Source organism: Myxocyprinus asiaticus, chromosome 3, assembly GCF_019703515.2.
Source record: "Myxocyprinus asiaticus isolate MX2 ecotype Aquarium Trade chromosome 3, UBuf_Myxa_2, whole genome shotgun sequence".
Classification (NCBI taxonomy): Eukaryota; Metazoa; Chordata; class Actinopteri; order Cypriniformes; family Catostomidae; genus Myxocyprinus; species Myxocyprinus asiaticus.
In genome coordinates this window covers 42,915,220-42,933,158 of record NC_059346.1, presented here as the reverse complement: position 1 = coordinate 42,933,158, position 17,939 = coordinate 42,915,220, and the positions used below count along the sequence as shown (strand labels likewise).

The following is a 17,939-nucleotide window of genomic DNA, read 5'->3' as shown; positions in this document are numbered from 1 at the left end:
CTTCATTATGCCTCTGTGTCAACACAAGACAATATATGGACCTGTCTTTATTGAACATTTAGTTTTTAGCAGCCGAGGGCCGTGCATTTTAAGTCTAGGCCTTCAGTGTGATTCATGCCATTAAGAAAACACAGTTTCACAATGAATAAGATGCCATATGCCTATCATACATTATGTGGCAGTCAACTAATAATACCAACTGACATTTTAAAAACACGTCCACGAACGAAAGCCAGAACTTGAAATGACACTTAATGCTCAAGCAAGCCTAATTTTAACTGCAGCATGACTGTTTTGTGAAATGAACATCAAAAATCATAATTTTTCATATGAATCTACCAAGGAGGTCTATAATACCTGGAAAAATCTGTCTAATAATATTTACGATTTTAAATGTTGCTTGCAATAAATTTAGTTTCGTCTGGGTACACGGTAATGCTGCGTTCCATTCAAGTTGGAAGTAGGATAATCCTACTTGTTATCTCTGACCATAAATGCATTCCATTCCCCGGTATTCGGAACTGCAACGCTCCTGTTAGCTTAGCAGGGGTTTGACTCTCATTAGAGATGTCTCCTAGCAACCCAACTGATAAACAATGCTGCAGCACTAGCATTTGTGCTTCAGGTGTACGATTATCAAAAGAGATTATAATTGACCATGTTTTATACACCTGTTTCTGCAGGCGTTTGTTAAACAAGCTTTAATATCATGTAATGTGGAAACGAACTCATTTATCGATATTACTTAATAAAGTGAATGTTTATCACTTACTTTGTATATCTCCCTGAGTGTCGACATGTTTGTGTGACATCATGCCCCTGCATCTCGGCGAAATCGGAGTTGAGAATTTCTGCACGAGCCTACAGGTTGTAATTCTGATTTAAAGATGCATTCCATTGCACTTTTCGTAGTAGGAAGTTGTGACTTTCCGTGTTGAATGGAACGCAGCACTACTTTTCAAAACTTGATCTGACATTGGCTGTGTCTCGTTTGGAAGGATGCGTCCTCCGGAGGTCTCGTTTCAGAAAAGCGAGTAGGACACTTCGAATGCAGCCTTCGAATGCGACCTGCTTTCACAGGAATTCGGAGGATGCATGAGGTGTATCCTTCGTGGGCACTCACAACCCACAATTCTTCAATGGAAATGTCTAAACAAAATGATGCCAATTTGCCCATAAATATGATGTTCAAACGCAAGTAATGTTAATTCCCAAGTTGAAGTACCTCAGTAGATGGGTGCAGAGTATATAATATGCATAATTATATTAATAAAGTATTAGACTAAAAGTACACCTGTAAAATCTATTTTCTTTTCTCTTTACATCATTATAACTCTCCTAAAATGTACCTCATACATTCCCTTCCAGAGGGAGTTTGTTCCCTTCTCACTCAAAGCGCTCCCGCTTGTTAAAGAGTGGCGTGCTGTCATAGCAACCATGTTACGTTCCGTTTCCGTTTGTCCTACGCAGGCCGTCTCGTTTAAACGAGATTTGTTTAAAGGAGGACGCTTGGTATACTGCAGCCTTCAAAGGACATGTCCTACCTAGCACGCAGCCTTCGAAACGAGACACAGCCACTGAATGCTCAAGCAGCCTAATTTACACTTAGAAAACTCCTGATGTTGCTATAACAATGCAAAAAGCACATACCAATTTACTTGAAGTGAAAATCAGTCCTCCTTTCCTGTTTAATAAATTAAGAAATCACATAGTCATGCAGAACAGCTCGTGTTTTTAAATGCATAAGGATCTCTTTCTCAACGGCAATACCAGCAGTGATGATGATCTCGCGCTCTTCGCTTTCAAATTACGTACATCACTTAAAGCATGATTGCGTCACTCAAGGCCAGCTAGAAGGCCTCGACTGGGACATAACTCTCTATTTGTTTGTAGAGTAATTAAGAGTGGAAAGCGATTAAAAATACATGGTGATTGAGAATGAACGGATGAAAAATAGTTATTTATTTGGCATGTTAGGCCAGCAGAGAAGGCTTTGCTGGCCCTGAGAATTCACCACTGGTTTTTAGAAACCTTAGCATCAGGGTTCTATTTTGTGTTTTTTAAATGTTGGATAGTTTGGTGGAACAAAATTGTGTTATTAGGAATGTTTGGTGCTCTGGGATCCCCTACCAAAAAGTACTGTGGTGTGACCATGGTACAGTGATGGCCTCAGATGGCCATACCTAGGTACTTTGATGTACCTTATTGTAATAAATATACTAAGAAAAAAAATATTTTTGCTGCTTGTTCAATTTACTTAATTTTAATTAACTAAAGCAGCACAATTCTAGAACATTTAGTTACAACTTGATTTAATTGTGTTTTATCCATTTAAATTTGTCCACTTAATCCATTTAAATTGGGACTACATGAATACTTTTTATGGTGTTAATATAGCATTGATGAAACTGGCCAGGGGATTTCCATTTCCCAGTATGCTTTTCATGGGACTCGATACAGAGTGAGTGTTAAAATTAAGTGTTGTGTTATGTATTTTTGTGAAAGATTAACATAAAGATTAACATACTTGTTAGTGTTTAATGTTTTGTTATGTTGAGATTTAGAAGAATTTCTGTTATGTTGGAGTTTTGGGGGTTACAATTTTGGTGAAGAGTGGAGCTTGAGCTAACGATGAGGACAGCTAGATGTCGCACATAAAATTGTTTTGCTTTCTTTGTTGATCAATTGCTGTGCTAGCCATAGCATAGTTACTAAACTACACTCTGTAGAGCTTCTAACCAGCATGTATTTAGCGTGCTAAGCTTTAGCGTTCACAATCACTAGTTTATGCATAAATAAATAAAATAGGTTTAATTGAGTTACATTGACACATCTAATTTTGTTGGGTTTACCCAATTCAACTAGGTTCTTTCTACAGAAAGTGTTTGTGTTGAGATTACATAGTAATTTTAAGTTACGAAAACTCATTTCAAAACACATGGAACCACTGTCCACGATTGAATCAAGATCAGCCAAGAGCTTTTTTTTGGTTTTGTTTTTTTGTATATTAATGTTCCATGGTATATGCATGTCACTCAAAGGTTCTTCAAAGAAAAGCATGATACTACTAAGGTACATGTCAAAAATTCTGTGGTAATACCATGCAGATTTTTGGTACTTTTTTGTTTTGGTGCACTAAGAATTACTAAAACATTATGTTCTAATCCTCCTATACATAAGGATCCATTTTCAGTGGTCATCTCTCAGAGCCATGGCCTTATTAGCTTATTAATGTGCTTTGACATGTTAAGCTTGGGTGGTCATGGGGATGATGCATGTTCGAGTCTTGTGTCATTTTCCAATCCCGATTTCCCTCTTTTAGTCCTAATTTCATGATGTCCCTCTACTATGTCTATAAAAAATAAATAAAAAAAACTGGTCAAACTGGCCCAAACATGAAAGCCTCTTATGCCACCCATTCTGTCCTTTTCCAAAAAACACCATCAGTCCTCACCAAGCATGTTGTTGTTTACATGTTCACCTCAGCAGCTGTTTAGCAGCATCAGTACTTGGCAAAAGCGGGGCCTCATTGTCCAGCTTTGGCAGAATAGTGGCATTCAAGTGGGTCACTTTGAATGAAGTCAGCTGGCCCGCTCTCAAACGAGTCCCTCAAAGTATGCTCATAGGAGGGAACAGTTGCAGTGGTCGGGCTCTACTCCCACACGCACACTCTTTCAGATCTCTGGTGGCTTGAGGTACAACGGCGGAGAGAGTGCTATTGCTGCACCAGCTGTCTGAGGAAGGCCTGCCAGATGTCTCAGAAGGCCAAAGTAAGGGGGACAAGAGAAGCGTTAACCATTCGCAGGCCGTGTACCTGCCAGATGGGGTGACACCAGCTAAACGCATTTAATTGCATGAAGAGGAATGATGCACATCAAGCCAGCCTTAGGTTCTGAACTCAAGGTCGCAGCCCCTGACAGGCAGAATGACCTGAGTAGGCCATTCATGGACAGTTGTGACTCAAATGTAGACCCTTCTGCCTCAGGGCTTAATGTACTAAAGTTTTTAATGAATGCAAAAGCATTTTCTCATATCAAAAATACTAATGAAGCCTGGGATTGGCTGAGATATGTTATGCTCCTCATACTGCAGGTACAAAACTAATTACATTGAGTGAATCATTGTGTAGCTTAAGGCCAGAAATACGTTCTATGCAAATATGTTAACAGAGATTTTTCTAGCTATGCAAGCTTGATTGTGTCCATCATTACATTCTGAAACGTGTCCGTCCCCGTAGTTTACTGTATATCTCAACATAAGTACGTGTTGCTTTCTCACAAGGGGTGCTACAGCGGACATCAGTTTGAACTGTCTGCTTCTACAGTGGGCTTTCTGTTTAGACTCATCTACTATAATGGTGGAGCAACAGTTTTGAAGAGGATATTGCTGAGCAAGTATGCCAATATGTTCATAGCAACTTACTGAATATCACTTTAATATTAAACTTTTAATAATAAACTTTTCAAGGTAATTCTATTGCCCCCTTGAGTACTGAAGTTTGTTACTATCTCAGTAACACAACAACACGTTAAGTATGCGCGTCTGCATTTGTGTACTTGCATAAAGTATGTTTCTGGCCTTACTTTCCAGACAATGTTGGCAATTGGTGAAAGCACAACAAAGCTTTGTGTGGAGGACAAAATCGTTTTTTTTAAATGATGTTGAAAAAACATTTTCTTCTTGTTGGCTCAAAAAAGCTCTGGCTCCATGCCTTCCCTCTTGCTCTGCTCTAATATTGCCCTTAATATTGTCTTTATCCACAGTCAAGGTACACGCAGAATTGCAGGTGAAATGATAAATACGGAGATATGAGGTTATATAATAGAAATTCCCCTGGTCTCAGCCTCAAGATATAATTACAGTTTTTTTTTTTTTTTTTAGGGCATTTGCTTTTTGTTGGAAATAGCCTCTCAAATAGGTAGCAGTCTATGGGTGGTACACATTTCTTAAAAGGTTTTTAGAAACTACTCATGCACAAGACCTGCTCCCACAAACCAAAGTGTCCTCAGATTAAAGAGACATTTGGCATTTGAATTAAGAGATGTGAAAAATGAAAACTTTATTTTTTCCTTTAGATGGTCAATTAAGACACACAGAAACAGGAGAGCCGTTTGTCTTCAACTACAAGGAGGACCTGCATAGATGGAATCAAAAAAGATATGAAGCACTGGGAGAGGTAAAAAAAAACAAAAAACAAAATGCTGTGTAATTTATATATGCTTTATTTAAAGGGTTAGTTCACCCAAAAATGAAAATCATGTAATAATTTACTCATCCTCATGTTGTTCAATGTTAAATATATGGGCCAAAATATTTATTTCCAACTATTAAGCCTTTATTTTATATTTTTGAATGAAACTTTATACATTTGGCAATGGAATAATTGAGCTTTTTTGGAGTTCCAAGAAGCTTTAAACATCCTAGATAAACTTATGTAGGTACATTTTTGAGGTAAAAGTTAGAAGATGCAACAGATGATTTCTTTAGTAGACGGTTTGTAAGTGTTTGTATTAAATGTATCATGTCACTTCAGCGGAAGTCAAATTATCATTCTGACAATTCAATTTACTTTTTGCGTTATGTTGCAGTTCCTAATTAAAGTAGCCGGACAACCAGCGAATAACTATATTTTTTATTTGCTCTCCAATTTGGTGCTTGGCGAGTGTTTATTTTGGACCCTGCCTGCATGTATGTACAAGGCTTTGAAAGTCCAAATGCAGTTCATCCAGTTGTTAAGTTATTTTGTGTGTAAAAGCACTTAATTACCATTGCTCATTTACATCTGTATCATTTGGCTTTATTTGTTATGCTTATTCTTTTGATGTTCAAAGGCAAGAGATTGACTCTTTTAGGATTGCGTGAGTGTTTTATTTGTAGTCCAGGTATGATCCTATGAGAAATGGCCCTTTAAGAATAAAACAAAACAGTTCTCTCCTGTTATCATTAGATCTCTAAATACATCACTAAAACACAAAGGAAAAGTTTCAGTGCAGAACAGTGGGTGACCAAATTTCATAAACTTGCACTGAGTAAATTCAAAATTGTCTGGTAGTGAAAGCAGGTTATATTTTGTGATATTGTTTTGAGTGTTAAAGGACTCTTTTGAGCAATGCAGTTGTGATGTATGTGTGTAATATAGATGCATACAATATCAAATCACTGTTGTGGCACCTGATATTAAAGTTTTGTTTGTGGTAGACTACATTCATTAGACAGTCTAGAAAGAAAACATATTTATACCTTATCTTTTCAGTCATGTCTAGCCACTCTGGATAAATGGATTGGAGGTACTAAACTGTGGCAGTGATGTTTACAGATGTTTCGAAGTTCAACACAGAGATTGTCAGCTTAATGACTTCGCAGTCTGTATTATATAGGTCTGTACATGATAACTGTTATACTGTAGGTGACCAATAAGTAGGCCCAGAATTTACGCTTGCAAAATCTTCTCAAGGAAAAATGACCAGAAAGTACCTCAATATTACCATGTTTTTTTTTGTTTTTTTTTGTAAATGTCTTACCTTAAAGTATCATTTAAATACCATGGGATATGTATATGATAATCATTCAGTACCATGATACATAATATGATATTGCCATGATATTACCATTTCATGCATCACTGTACTATGGTAACATCACAGTACTTTTTTTGTAAGGATCCTCAGAATTTGCCATCATTCACAATATTTCAAGATATGCTTTTTATAAAATAAAGGGTTTTGAAAAAGGTAACATTTGATTAACAAATTGTTTCTGGCAAATGTAAGACTTAAACAAATACTTTAAATTAGAACTATTTAAATATGCGTTTCTTTTTTAAGAATAAAATTGTTTCAGTTAATACCAAAACAAATGTAGTTGCTTTGCCATTTACCAAACAGTATTATTTAAAAGTATAAATTTTGTTTGCTAAATATTTTAGATTAATATAATAATTGCAACTAGGTACTTATTTAATTAAATAAATACACATTTATTTTGTAATACACATTTATTTTAAATTCATAATACACCCAAAAAATAATAACCCTAACCCTAATTCTATCTGATGGAATTTTGTTATGAAATTAAAATGCATAAATTGTAAAAAGAAATGGGTTAAATAGTTTTTTTGAGCATATGTACACTAAGATTACTCTGTTCAGTTGATTGAAATGCTATCTTAAAAATAGACTTTTCAGCTGAAAAGCCAGATTCAACTAAAAATTTGCTATCTTCATTTGACTGTCACTGTTTTTGTTGTGTAAATGCTACTGTTGGTAGTGTTTATCCCTGTGTTCCAGTGTTCTCAGATTTGAGAGTGTGAATGTGGGGTACAGAAGTGGGAGAGAGTCTTTGTGAGACTGAAGGCAGCACCAGATGTTCAATTTGAACTTCATATGAGCTGCTGGACCACAGGTTTACCCTGACTGGTTCACTGAGATAGAGACAGGGAGAGAAAAAGAGAGAGCGAGAGAGAAAAATTTACTGAGGCAAAGGCATGCTCATAAGGCTCTATTGTGATTTTTAGGATTGATGAGGCAGAAGTAGATAGTGTGTGTGTGTCTTCTTTTAGTTTGCCTAAAGATTATGAAGAAAGGCACTGATGTTTTTGTTTAACTCAGGTGTTCGTTTGGTGATATTTCTCCTGATTGCCCGCATCCTTGGAATAGACCTTTTTCACACTCCAGGTTTTGGTATGCGGAAGTAAACGTTTGCAGGGTAAACTTTCGACAGCGGTGAATGGGAGACCACAGCAAATATTATTTTCACTTACCCATTTTCTCCAAGACTAAAATAAAAAATACACTCTTACGTTTTAATGACTTTCCAGAAGAGGAAATAAATAGAGAGCGGTGGATTAAGACTGTAAAATGGGAGAAGATGCCAAATTTACTGTCATTCTCTCAGCAGCTGTAATCGAAACCCCCTCGCAGCTGTGGTAATTAATTTTTAAAAACTAATTTCAGGGTAATATAACACAAAGCATAATGTTATAAACTTACACTCAATATTTAAAAAAATGTAATATATATATATATATAAAATTGTGAGATTTACGCTGCTAAATAAGGCAGAAACGTCATCACAGTCTGTGAAAAAGGTCTATTCTTGACCTAGGAGAACTCGGCTAGTCAAATAGCATTGATGATTGGTGGTTTGGATGTAAAGTTCTGTATTGATTTTTTTCCTCAAACTAATTTTAAAATGACTCCGACTATATACTTATAAATACATACTTATAAACACAGGCTTTGTTCACCTAGGGTGCTTTAGTTTGATTAGGAGAAAAAAGTTTTAGTACTTCATTGGCATGAAAAAAAACTGTTGCCAAAGCAGTGCAAAATACCGTAAGTAAAATAAAGGAAAAAATAACAAAAGTGTATTATTTTAATATTCATATTTTATTTATCTATGTTTTTTATATATTATTTATCTAATTGGATTTTCTATAAAAAAATCGGAGAATATTTGAGATTTTCCAAATATATTTCTGAATGTGTTACATTAATGATACATTAAGCATTTTAGAATAAGAAAATGTTAATTTTGTTTGTGAAAGTCATAATAGAGTGTTAGAGAAAATCTAACTCTTTGTATTGAGGGTGTCTCTGGTTTAATGAGGGATCCTGAGTCTTTAAAGGAAAACCCCTGTCAGAATAAAAAATAAACATTTCAATTTCTCTCCCATTCCTCATTTTTGTTCAGTGTGTTGCCTCATGAATGTGTCTCTGACCGGCCACAATGAGAAATGACAGTTTCAGAGTTTGCACTTCTTCAGATTAATAACTGCTTCTTTGAACTGTTGGAAATTACATGAATGCGTATACAGTACATAATGAAGTATTGATACAAGAGTCTAAGGTATAAATGAAATATTGTAAAAAAAATAAATAAATAATAAAAAAAAGTTTAGATGCATTATATTGAGTCTGTGTACTATTGACATTTTACCTGATTGTTATTGTAAGCAGGCATGTCAATTTTTTTCTGATCACTCTCTCAGAACATGTGTCCGTGCAATTCAGTATCTCCTCACCTCTGTTCATATGATGGCTGGATCATTGTTAGAGTTACTTCACGTTAAGGTATCGCACACTCCCTAAAGTCTGAGAATTTTCGCTGGTCTGTGTGCTTTTAATTAAGTTGTGTCTAAGATTGTACTGTATGTAAGCGTTCCTTAATGTGTGTATCTCTCTCCTTGGCCTTCCAATTACCTCTTGCATATTTCAGTGTCACTCAAAATATATGCAAGTGCTTTGTGTTAACCTGGCAATTTTATTTACCTCCCTGCCAGTACAACACTGTTTATACATTCACACTTTGTGTTTGACAGCGTGTGAGTTTTTGTGTGGGTGGCTTCATGGGTCCATGTTCATATGTTCTCAGTGGGCGGAGGCTCAGGAACGTTACCTGATACACACACCTGCACACACACTCGCACGCATGCACGCACGCGCACACACACACACACACAGAGGAGGGCTGTAAGTGACTGTTCTCAGAGCTAGGTGACACAGTGTGGGCTCCACTCCAGATGGGAGAGCATTAAGCTGTTAATAATTGAGGATCTTTCTCTGCATCTAATGAACAAGAGCTGCCCAGATGGCTCGATTTTATGGATAACTCCTCACTTTCTCACTTTTTATAGTGATTGGCTCTACATTGATAGAAAACATTGACTCAAAGAATTACAATACAGTTTAGTTTTTTTGTATTATTATTATTATTTTATTTTTATTAATAAATATAAATATTTTAAATAATAAATATTTTTTTATTTACAGGCATGTTTTGCCTTTAATGGATATTGAAGAGCGACAGGGTGGTATATGGGGGAGAGAGTTGGATTAGGAAGTGGCATAAGCCAGACTTGAACAAGTGTCCTTGTGGTAGCGCCATAGCACTGTTATATCAGATTAGACTTGTTAGTGGGGTTTGCTAAGGCAAGCATCACTGTTAAGTTTGCTCATATTTACAGACCCAAGCATTAAAATTGATGACAAATATATATTTTTAACCTCCTTGAAAGTGTTTTTAGGAACCCACTGGTTATAAAACTTATGATATTTTGCTTTGTAGGGAATTTTGGAAGAAACTTTGAGGATTGCAAAATGTCACCCTATTTTTTTTTTACTATTTATTGGTATGTGTTTGAGTAAAATTATTTTATTATATAAAGTACTGTCAAATTTAGAGCATTTATTTGCAGAAAATGACAACTGGTCAAAATAACAAAAAGCATCCCCAGATCATCACCGACCCTCCACCAAATTTCACAGTGGGTGCGAGACACTGTGGCTTGAAGGCCTCTCCAGGTCTCCATCTAACGTCCATCATTAGACGACCAGGTGGAGGATCAGTGATGATGTGGGGGTGCTTCAGCAAGGCTGGAATTGGGCAGATTCATCTTTGTGAAGGAAGCATCAGGGCTTGATATTAAGCATTGTGATGTGCTTGTCCTTCGGACAAGAAAATTGGTCATTCACTTGTCCGAGAAAAAAGTTACTTCTCCGGAAAGATAATTTTTTTTTTTTTTTGCTGTTACTTTTTCTAAAATTAGCAGTAAAAATGGATGTTTTATGTTAACAAAATGTATAACAATTCTAACGAATCCTGAGAAAGTACTCTGTTTATTTTATACTGTATGTGGGTCATAGACAAATAACATAACTGTGAAATTTTATCAAGATTGAAGATTTATCAACATATGAAAATTAATCAACAACCCCACACCTTTACACATAACATGTCCTCTCTAGATTTTGTGACATTACATATTTTAGCCAGTAGGTGGCGGCAAAAGATAATGTTTGTGTGTAATATATGCCAGTTAGGTGACGTAAAGTGAGTTAGCGTCAGTCTGTATTTTCATTCATCAGCACTACGTGATCGCTCATATTACTACTACACTACTGAAGCTAGGAAATAGCTTTAAACGGCTTTAACAATTTCAGCATTAAGGCTGAAATTCACAGCTGAGAGACACAACAGACTGATTAATTACACAAACTCAAGGCGCTTACCTCTTACCGGAGTTTCCACATTGGAGAGGACATACTGTTCAAAATGGCAGAGGAGATTGTGGTTCTCATACAAAAATACGTTTTAGTGTCTCACTGTGGGATGCGCCCCTTCCGCGTATTCCTAGAAGCCCTATTACATTACGCCAGCCCTTATTGGCTGGCAGAAGTGACGCTTGTGTCTTGAGGAGGCTCCGCATCCCAGTATAAAAGGAGCGACACGGTATCATTACTTTATTCACAAACCTCTTCTCGCTTCACTCTAGAAGCCTGGATTACCGTTCAGATAGTTATTGACTGGTCTCCACGCTGGTCGCTGCTGCATCATCCCGGAATGGAGTTTGTGTCGATTTACAGGCCACCACGCTGTTTTCTGTTTTTTCCTACAATCTGCACTCCAGTCTGTTGGGCCAGGATCCCCTCATAACAGCTAGCCCTGTAGAGTTGCCCACCATGACCTGGGGTGAACAGCTCGATGCATGTGTCCTGTTTGCCCTCCTGTTTGAGGAGGCATTGGATTACAAGGATGAGGGGCAGTCGGATTTTCTCCTCTGAAGAGGAAGATGATTTTGAAGACTCCCATTTCTTCCCCCTGCACAACCGGCACAACCCTCGGATGCAGCGGAAACCACGGAAGAGGCGGGCGGGGCACCATCCTCTCCGCTTCTCAGCGTTGATTTGCAAGATGTGTGCAAACACGCGGCAAATGGCCGACTGTGGTAGTGGAGGCTGCAAAGTCTCGCTATGAGGGCAAAAGGCTGCTGAGAGCAAAACGGGTGGCGAGACAGCTTCTTCCTATATTCCCAGACCTGCTGGAAGAGGTTGCGGTCACCTGGAAGGATAAACCCTTTACCAGTAAAATGCCCATTTAAGGGGGATCTGCGCTCGACGTGGAAGGGATGTATTAGGAGGGTCTTTTCTGCATGCCTTCTATGGAGCCTATAGTAGCAGCACATCTGCACCCCTGGTGCATGGCAACTGCGAATCCGACATTGCCATCCAAAGCTGACCGTTTCCAGTCAAACATGACGGAACGCGCAAAGTGGTCGCTCTCTCCGTTAGGCCTTTGAACACAATATCTATGTTAAACCGCATACCAAGCGGAGCTGCAGGATGAGGTGTCTGCCATGCCAGGCCAGGTACAATGGGATGAGATTTGTGTGGTTACTGATCTCTCTCTCCATCTGCAGAGATGTGCTGTTCAATCTGCTGGTAAAGCCATGGCCTCAATGGTAATACAGGAGAGAGCACAATGGTTGAATTTGGCTAATCTTTCTGACAGGGAGAAAGAGGCTATTTTGGAATCACTGGTGGTTTCAGAAGGGATATTTTGTTTGGCTATGACACAGATGCAGAAGAGGGATGATGAAGCTTTGCAGCTCTGTCTACCTTGAAAGGCACAGACTGCGCCCCCTCCACCACCTCGGCAAACTTTCGCTCAAGTCGCGGCTCATCCACCTCCTAGCTATTGCATTCCTAGACAGCAGAGGCCACATGTGAATGCAGTGGGTCAGATTCCAGGTCCAGAGCAAAAGAGTGTTTGGCCCAGGAAGAACTATCCGCCTGCTCCAGCTCAGATGGAACAGCCAGCTCCTCATCCAAATCAGGGAGCGAGGAGGAAGAAGGCACCCTGATGGTTCTTTCCAGAGGGAAGGGAGCCCACAGCCTCCCTCGTATGCTGGCTCCCACCCTTCAGTTCTTCAGCGTTCAGGAGGGAACGAGTTCCGGAGTTCCCAGTTGTTCTGTGTGGTAAACAGAGGCCCGGGCAAGGGGATACAGAGCAGTGAAGAGGACGAGAGATGGTGCAGTGGTGCACTTCCACCCAGTAGTCACAAGCATTTTACAATTTCAAAATTCAATAAAGTTTCCACTGTCCCCCCAAAAAATGTTGCAAAACAGAATGCCCCCAAAAATGTAAAAAAATACATTAACAGAATATATTATAATTCCACCTCGGGGAGTCACCACTCCATTAGTGCTGGTGAGCCACTTAAACTCTGTCCAAGGGCAGTGGTGGCTTGGCGGTTAAGGCTCTGGTTTACTGACTAGATCATCAGGGGTTCAAGCCCCAACCCTGCCACGATGCCACCATTGGGCCCTTGAGCAAGGCCCTTGACCCCATCTGCTCCAGGGGCGCCGTATCATGGCTGACCCTGCGCTCTGACCCCAGCTTGGCTGGGATATGCGAAAACTAGGGGCAGCGCTGGCTCAGCGGTTAAGGCTCTGGGTTACTGATCAGAAGGTCAGGGGTTCAAGCCCCAGCACCGCCAAGATGCCACTGTTGGGCCCTTGAGCAAGGCCCTTGACCCTATCTGCTCCAGGGGCGCTGTAACATGGCTGACCCTGCACTCTGACCCCAGCTTAGCTGGGATATGTGGAAAAAAAAAGAATTTCACTGTATATGTGCAAATGTATAATGTGTGATAAATAAATATAATTAAAATAAAAAAAATTAAAATTAAATTAAAAGTGTTCGCGTCTCAGCCACAAGATGGCGCCAGAACGCTAAATACAGTGCATCCGGAAAGTATTCACAGCGCTTCACTTTTTCCACATTTTGTTATGTTACAGCCTTATTCCAAAATGGATTAAATTCATTATTTTCCTCAAAATTCTACAAACAATACCCCATAATGACAATGTGAAAGAAGTTTGTTTGAAATCTTTGCAAATTTATAAAAAAAAAAAAAAAAAAACGAAAAAAATAATCACATGTACATAAGTATTCACAGCCATTGCCATGACACTCAAAATTGAGCTCAGGTGCATCCTGTTTCCACTGATCATCCTTGAGATGTTTCTACAACTTGATTGGAGTCCACCTGTGGTAAATTCAGTTGATTGGACATGATTTGGAAAGGCACACACCTGTCTATATAAGGTCCCACAGTTAACAGTGCATGTCAGAGCACAAACCAAGCCATAAAGTCCAAGGAATTGTCTGTAGACCTCCGAGACAGGATTGTATCAAGGCACAGATCTGGGGAAGGGTACAGAAAAATGTCTGCAGCATTGAAGGTCCCAATGAGCACAGTGGCCTCCATCATCCGTAAATGGAAGAAGTTTGGAACCACCAGGACTCTTCCTAGAGCTGGCCGCCCGGCCAAACTGAGCGATCGGGGAGAAGGGCCTTAGTCAGGGAGGTGACCAAGAACCCAATGGTCACTCTGACAGAGCTCCAGCATTTCTCTGTGGAGAGAGGAGAACCTTCCACAAGAACAACAATCTCTGCAGCACTCCACCAGTCAGGCCTGTATGGTAGAGTGGCCAGACGGAATCCACTCCTCAGTAAAAGGCACATGACAGCCCGCCTGGAGTTTGCCAAAAGGCACCTGATGAGAAACAAAATTCTCTGGTCTGATGAAACAAAGATTGAACTCTTTGGCCTGAATGGCAAGCGTCATGTCTGGAGGAAACCAGGCACCGCTTATCACCTGGCCAATACCATCTCTACAGTGAAGCATGGTGGTGGCAGCATCATGCTGTGGGGATGTTTTTCAGCAGCAGGAACTGGGAGACTAGTCAGGATCGAGGGAAAGATGAATGCAGCAATGTACAGGGACATCCTTGATGAATACCTGCTCCAGAGCGCTCTGGACATCAGACTGGGGCGAAGGTTCATCTTCCAACAGGACAACGACCCTAAGCACACAGTCAAGATAATAAAGGAGTGGCTACAGGACAACTCTGTGAATGTCCTTGAGTGGCCCAGCCAGAGCCCAGACTTGAACCCGATTGAACATCTCTGGAGAGATCTGAAAATGGCTGTGCACCGACGCTCCCCATCCAACCTGATTGAGCTTGAGAGGTCCTGCAAAGAAGAATGGGAGAAACTGCTCAAAAATAGGTGTGCCAAAGGTGCTTCAACAAAGTATTGAGCAAAGGCTGTGAATACTTATGTACATGTGATTTTTTTTTTTCGTTTTGTATTTTTAATAAATTTGCAAAGATTTAAAACAAACTTCTTTCACGTTGTCATTATGGGGTATTGTTTGTCGAATTTTGAGGAAAATAATGAATTTAATCCATTTTGGAATAAGGCTGTAACATAACAAAAAGTGAAGCGCTGTGAATACTTCCTGGAAGCACTGTATAAGCAATTGTCGAGCGTGTACAAAGTCCCGCTGGGTATTGAGGAAGATACAGTTCGGGTACAGACTGTAGGTTGCTGCCCGTCCCCCACAATTCAGAGGAATAATTAACTTTCATGTACTCGGGGCATCAGTTCATGTTCTTCAAGAGGAAATTTCCTCCTTGCTGAACAAGAAAGCAATAAGAGTGGTTCCACCCGAGCAAAGCCAGAGTGGCTTTTATTCGAGATATTTCCTTGTTCCAAAGACAGGAACTCGGGCTCTCCATCCCATATTAGATCTACAAGCACTGAACAAGTATCTAAGAAAGAACAAGTTCAGAATGCTCACTCATTCAACACTCCTGAAACTGGCGGATCCTTCAGATCCATCGATCTGAAGGACGCATATTTCACATAAAAAAATAAGGTAGAAATATTCTACTTTTCAACCTGGCTCTCAGCCCAAGGGTCTTTATCAAATGTATTGAAGCGGCTCTAACCCCGCTCAGAGAAAGATGCATTCATCTCGTTACATAAATAGACGATTGGCTTGTGACAGTTCAGTTGGAGTGCATAGTGAGAGCACACTGCAATGCATATAGAGCATCTTCAAAAGCTGAGTTTAAGATGAAACACAGAGAATTATTAATCAGAGAATTATTAATTATTAATTATTAATCCCCACACAGTCAATTACGTATCTGGGGTTGTCATTAAACTCGGTGACATTCAGAGCGCGACTGTCAGAGGAGATTTCCTTTTGCACATGCCTCAGACTTTTGGGGTTAATGTCCTTGGCTCTGATAGTCATTCCACTAGGCCAGTTATACATGAGAGAGTTTCAACGCTGGGTAGCCTCTCTCAGATTGGACCCACTATGTCGCTCTTGGAGGAGAGTGAAGGTGACATCGATATCAGTGCTGGCATTGCACCATTGGAGACACCCATCCTTTTTGATTCAAGGGGTCCACATGGGTGTTGTTCAGGCCAGATAAGTCATTACAGCGGACGCTTCACTGTCCGGTTGGAGGGGCACTCACGAGGGCAGAATAATAAATGGGGGATGGGGTTGACATCTGACCATTCACCATATAAATGATCTGGAAATGCTGGCAGTTTTCTTGACCCTGAAACATTTACTCCCCTTATTGGAAGGGCATCATGATCTTGTGAGAACGGACAACACTGCAGTGGTAGTGTATAAACCAACATGGAGGTCTCAGATCGCTCCTGCACACATTGGCATGCAAACTGATTCTGTGGGGTAGTGCTCACTTCTTATCCCTGAGAGCGACGCACATACAGAGTATTATGAATCGGGGTGTTGATTTGCTGTCGAGGGGCAATCCTCTTTACAGGGAGTTGAGACTGAACAAAGAAGTGGTCAAGCAGATTTGGAGCCAGTTCGGCAGGGCGATAGTGGATCTGTTCGCATCTCAAGAGAATGCTCAGTGCCCACTATTCTTTTCTCTAAAGGATCAGAGTGCACTGCCGGGAATAGATGCGCTGGTGCACGAATGGCCTCACACTGTCCTTTATGCATTCCTGTCAATAGCGTCAATATCTCCAACCCTCTCCAGAGTGAGAGTTAATAACTCTGCACTGGACGGGGATGTATTGGCTGGTGGAGATCATACATATGCTATACGAACAGCCGTGGCCTCTTCACCTACGGAGAGACCTGTTGTCGCAGGCACAGGGGGAGATTTTCTATCCTCATCCAGAGTGCCTGGCACTGTGGGCCTGGCCCGTGAGTGGTTCAATTTGAAAGCAAATGGGTTGCCCCATAGTGTTATTAGGACTATACAGAATGCTAGAGCATTGTCATTGTCTTTGTACGGGTGTTTGAGCGTTGGTTCACAGATAAACACAAGATTCCCTGTCAGTGCTCAGTGGCGTTTATACTATCATTTTTACAAGAATTTATAAATATGGGGAAAGTGTTCTCAACTATAAAAGTGTTTCTGGCTGCTATATCGGCATGTCATATAGGCTTTGATGGTTATACAGTAGGGCAGCATCCTTTAGTGTGCCGCTTTATGAAGGGTGTGCATCACTTTCTCCCTCATGGGACTTAGCGATGGTGCTTGATGCTATTTCAGGGCCTCCATTTGAGCCATTGGACAAAGTTGATTTCAAGATATTGTCAATCAAGACGGCACTATTGTTAGCATTGGTTTCTGCTAAACGAGTCAGTGAGATACATCACATTCAGTACATTCTGCGTGTATGCAATTTATGCCAGGGGATGCAGGGGTTTTAATTACAACCAAACCCTGCATTCATACCCAAAGTTATTCAATCTATTGTTCCTCTTGAACTCAGGGCTTTTTGTACACCACCCGTTGCTTCTTTAGAGCAGCAAAGGTTGATGCATTATGCCCAGTGCGTGCTCTGCGCATTTATACAGAAAGGACTGAAAAATTCAGGGAGAGTGATCAGCTGTTTGTTTCCTGGGCAAAACCGCGCACAGGAAAGCCGATCACCAAACAGTGCTTATCGCACTAGATAGTGGAAGCTATTTCTTTGGCATATTCCAGTAAGGGTCTTAATACCCCATATGGGTTGCATGCTCATTCTACAAGGGGAATTTCTACATCGTGGGCTCTCTTTAAAGGGGTTATGATACAAGATATTATTATTTTTTATTGTTTGGGGGATTTTCTCCCCTTTTTCTCCCCAATTTGGAATGCCCAATTCCCAATACGCTCCAAGTCCTCATGGTGGCGTAGTGACTCGCCTCAAACTGGGTGGCGGAGGACGAATCTCAGTTGCCTCCGCATCTGAGAATGTCAACCCGTGCATCTTATCACATGGCTTGTTGAGCGCGTTACCACGGAGACATAGAGCATGTGGTGGCA

The 17,939-nt window shown here is 40.2% G+C and overlaps 1 protein-coding gene across 4 annotated transcripts in view; it reads left to right on the top strand.

The window, feature by feature from the left end:
• fam172a (family with sequence similarity 172 member A) overlaps window positions 1–17,939 on the top strand; it is a 259,551-nt gene that overhangs the window by 4,145 nt on the left and 237,467 nt on the right. For all 4 annotated transcript variants that reach the window (XM_051656599.1, XM_051656618.1, XM_051656590.1 and 1 more), the window contains exon 4: window positions 5,076–5,176. In XM_051656599.1, coding sequence (XP_051512559.1) covers window positions 5,076–5,176 — 101 coding nt within the window. The remainder of the gene's footprint in view (window positions 1–5,075; window positions 5,177–17,939) is intronic.